The sequence below is a fragment of the Macroventuria anomochaeta genome (assembly GCF_010093625.1).
Source record: "Macroventuria anomochaeta strain CBS 525.71 unplaced genomic scaffold BU25scaffold_11, whole genome shotgun sequence".
Classification (NCBI taxonomy): domain Eukaryota; kingdom Fungi; phylum Ascomycota; class Dothideomycetes; order Pleosporales; family Didymellaceae; genus Macroventuria; species Macroventuria anomochaeta.
In genome coordinates, this window is record NW_022985372.1 from 404663 (window position 1) to 409212 (window position 4550).

General features: G+C 50.1%; 1 protein-coding gene across 1 annotated transcript; it reads right to left on the reverse strand.

Annotated features, from left to right (window-relative positions):
- Positions 1-804: 804 nt before the first annotated feature.
- On the reverse strand, positions 805-3131 carry BU25DRAFT_457294 (uncharacterized protein; the record flags this gene model as incomplete). Its single annotated transcript, XM_033710102.1, has 7 exons — positions 805-1372; positions 1424-1437; positions 1492-1721; positions 1768-2457; positions 2510-2523; positions 2577-2778; positions 2828-3131. 7 exons carry the CDS (start codon positions 3129-3131, stop codon positions 805-807), a joined length of 2022 nt encoding a protein of 673 aa, XP_033563231.1.
- Between the last annotated feature and the right edge of the window lie 1419 nt (positions 3132-4550).

Here is a 4550-nt window from a genome sequence, read left to right on the forward strand (position 1 = left end):
AGCTGACAAATGGGAGCTGACAAATGGGTGCTGACAAATGGGTGCTGACAAATGGGTGCTGACAAATGGGTGCTAACACAAGTATAAAGACTGGTAGGGTTGTTGTTGGCTGCAAGCCATGTCAGGATGACACTTGAGGTGCTTCTTGCTGTAGAGTACCTTGTCGAAGATCCTCATGCTCCTGCCAGTGACACCAATAGCAAAGCCTTTCTCATCCATATTGTATGTGTGAGCAGGCTCCAGATCGTACTGGGCTAGCTTACGGTGCAGAAGCTCAAAGTATAAGCGGTACTTTTCACCACAGTTGGCCTTGTGACGATCCTTCTCCATTGGGGTGGTCCATGCGGTAATAAGGGTATCTTTGTTGCGGTTGAGGAAGTCAGTAACTTAGGATTTGCTAGGCTCTCTTCTAATAACTGGAGTTGCAAAATTCTTTAGCATTTGCTTTGTAGGCATAAGGTGTCGCTCTGTGAGTCCTCTGATGTACTGCACTAGCTCTGCCTCATCGCGTGGGTGCATCAATCATTGGCTGAGTGCCTGGTCCTCTTTTGATGCGCATTCCCCGTTCAATTGTTGCATCAGAGTTGAGCGCGTTACACCATATTTATCGGCAAGTTTGGTATATGAGAAATCATTGTGATGACAAGTTGCACGTCCCTCTGCAACAGCTTCCTTCACAGACATTGTGGCGTTGAGATAGGGGAGGTAGAAAGTATACTGTTATTATGCCGAGATGCGCATTGCGGCGCATGCGCATTGCGAGCACGGACACGGTAAGCAAGAGGATACAAAGGTTCAGCTGCTTCACAACTGGATATCAAAATCATTAATATCTGATATCTGCATGCCGTCGCCGGCTTCCATGAGGTTCATCAAGTAACGCGACCCCGAAAACCAGTCCTGGACTGCGTTCTGGGGTGCACCATTGGGTGCGTACTCCACACCGAAGGCGTCCACTCCTTGCGTGCTCGCCGCGTTTTGCATGTTTGCGAAAGAGTTCATAGCTGTCGGTACCGTTGGCGTATCAGCATAACCAGCCATCGGCCAGGCCAAGTTGGGCACGAGTCCAAGAGCGCTCAAGTAAGGATCAAACTGTGTCATGGTGCTGAGGTCCAGTTGAGTTCCGTCTGTTGTCGTGTAGAAGTTATTAGGAGAGGGCTTAGACACAGTCTGCGGTTGACTCCTCGCGTCATTCTTCTTTGCTTGAATGTAGAGCTTTGCAACCCGAAGGAAGAGGTGACACATTTTGTAGAGCTTGTTGGCACCTTCGGAGACTGTTCGACATGATTCGAGACTCGCAACGAATTGTTGAAGGGTTTCGAGATCTACTGCGTCAGACTTCTGGATGGCGTCACAAAAGACAACGATGAACCTGAGATCGCGTTAGCAGTTGCAGCGAACGCCAGAAGTAAGCACATCATACGGAGTGAAAGGTGCCTGCCACAACTATTAGTCTCTTGCCTTTTCAGAAACTGTCGTGCGTCCGCTCACCTGAAGGATAGACCAATGGATGTAACCTGACCAGAGCTCTTCATTTCCCTTAGTATTGAACTGAGCATTACACCTTTCATGAGCAACAAGCGCCGCTCTTGAGTATTCCAAACACTCTTGGCTGAAGGTGACATTGTCAGAACTGACGGCACGCTGTATGAGAGCACACGTTGAATAGTGCATGACGACATCCGCGTGAAAGAACACGTCTTCTACTCGTTCGAAGGAACCTGAGAGGATCAGCCGATGTGGATCATGTACAAAGCATGATCATACCTTGGATATATTCACCTGGCGGCAGCGAAATCCCGAAGGGCTGCTGCACGAAACGCTTGCGCTTTGATGGCAACTCTGTATCGTTAGGGCTTGCCATCGCTATCTTCCTCCGCTTTGTCAGATCCTCACCCGTAGTCAGAGGTGTGAAGTCCATGATACTTGCCTCTCCACGTTCATACCACGCCTTGTTCATAGCATTGACAAGCTCGATAGCCGTACGGGTACGCTCTTCCGGTGACCTAAGAAAAGCAGCCGGGCTGAAGAGCTTCTCGTATGTCTGCCCCTGAACCTTCGCAACCTTGATCCAGTAAGCCATCATCTGACTCGCGCCCAGGGCCATAGCTGCTGGTGTTGGTGTCGATGTGATCAATGGTAATGACATGTCCCAGTCCTGAATGACACTCGCGCGACCTAGACGCAATGAGAGTTGCTTGTCGAACATGTAAATCATCCAGAACAGATGAACCTTAGAGTTCCGTTCCTCTTCTTCATCATTCTGAAAGGTCTGGTAACGGTGGTAGCCCAAGTTCTGGCTCTGACCAGCTGCCATAGCGGTCAACACCCACGCAAGTGACGGCTTGCACATCTCAATAGCACAAGCAGCACCCAAAATGAGAGCCATAACGTTCTCGTAGCTAGCTGGTATGAAGACATCGAGCTGGCTGATAGCTACTTCCATGTGGTATTTGCCTGCGATTATGTCAGTGTACCGAACGCATGATATCAAAACCGGAACACTTACACATCGTAGCGTATCTGAATCCGTGTCAGTAAGTTCATCGTTAAGGGAGCAGATGCTAGGTACTTACCCACGCAGTTGATTCTGATCCAGGCCAGTGCACCAGGGCATTGCCGAGAACTCAGTAAACAGGTTGTATCCTACTCCATAGGCCAAAATGCGACGCGGAGCGCCACAATGCGCTGGATCCTGGTAGGCATTCTCAAAGATCTCGAACAAGTTGCGCATTTTGAGAAAAGGAAAGATAACTGCAAATGCCATCGTTGGGTATTCTGCTTGTGTCAGCAATTGCGTGAGATCAAGTCAAATCGCACAACCTACCTAAAGCTCTCTCAAGCATCTCTTTGACAGCAGGCCAGGGCGGTCGTTCCAGCTTGCCTGGATCAACGTCTGAGAGCGCACGGTTGATCAAAGAGTTTGTGGTGGAAGCTGTAGGTACGGTGACATGCCCTTGGTGTGTAACTATATCTCCAAGCGCACTCAAGGCGGACTTTATCTCCTCGTTCTGACCAATGGAAGGAGTGCTGCCAACGACCTTGGTGAGAAGTTCGCGAGCATAGCCAGATTGACTGTTTATCGCTGTTTCACCCTCGAATGGCGCCGGTGTAGTGGATTCTGTTATCATTGTTGGACTCCTACCAGAGCCTACTCGACTTCCGATTCGACTGGGTCGTGACTGACTGCTTCGTTCGACGGATTCATTCTGCAAACCCAGATCGCCCAGTTTGGAGGCAAGCTTGGCGAGAACATTTTCGATTCTGGATAGTCTATCTTCGATGCGGTCGATCTTCTTTTCGCTGTGCTTGTCAGCACTCCCAAGGACGTGCAAGAAACAGCCATAGACAACATCCACTCAACGTGGTGTAATATAAGATCAGGTGAGCTCAGGGGCCCAACTTACTACTCTTCAGATATGTGGACTCGCTGCCTGATTGTCTTCTGTACAGGAGCTGTCGTCGTACAAGCTTCAAACGTTATTAACATTACCAGTAAAGAACGTTATGCAAATCAAGGCAATATAAACCTTGCTGTAGCCCGGTTCGATGATTTTGCAAGGATGTTTCTCAATTCAAAGTCCATCATAGGCTTCAGCAGGCTGTTGCGAGTTTGCTGGCTCGCTTGTCCTGCATGTATGGTGGGTGTCCGGCTGAGGCTCAAGTGGAGAACATGGTAAAGCGAGCACGACGTGTGTATTCGAACCATCCACTTACTTAGTTTGCTTGCCTTGCAATTTGAACATGGTACAGTTCGGTCGCATCGAATTTTTCGCTTTCTGCAAGAGTCGCACTAGTAGAATCGTGAGCGCGTGTTACGTCTAGCGACTGTAGCTTCTTCATACCGCACGCTTGGTGCTCGACCCATCAAGGTCCATTTCCTCGCTCATATTGGGCAGATTGGCGAGCTGATCGCGCGGCACGCGAGAATTGCGACGAAGGTGGCTGGTGATGAAGGATTGTGTCGGACCGGACGGGCAGACTTCCGGTCCTCCGCGAGTCTTGCAAGCAAATTTGTCCTCCGCCCTGTCACGACCAGAAACAACACTGAAGTCCTCCAGAGATCTGATCGAGATTGTGTCGCTTAGTACAACCAACTTCTCGCAATGTAGAGCATGAGATTCGTTAGGTACCGATTACCGATTCAGAATGCGAATGGCAGGCCCAGGGCGGAAGGCGATTACGTCATCACGTGCGATAAGCTTACATTCGATCGTTGCAAAGAATGTAACAAAGTTCATAAGTTGGCAGCGTCGCATTCGCGTAAAGAGGAGCATTTGACCCAATGATGCTGGAGGCCTCCAGAACGCGAGAAGGGTGGAGTCATACTCTCTTGACGTGACATCACGTGCATATTACGTGAATGGCTCCGCCCTTCTCTCCTCTTCCGCTCGGGCTTTCGCATTGTTCGGATTCCCAGAACGGTGTAGCATCCCGCCGCCTTGGCGATCGTTGCGCGCGGGCAGAAGCAAACAGCTGCCTGTTTGTCTCGGCGCGGCGCGCGGGCTCCGAGCAGCTGCCAATGCTGCTTCCGTCACCACTTGCACATC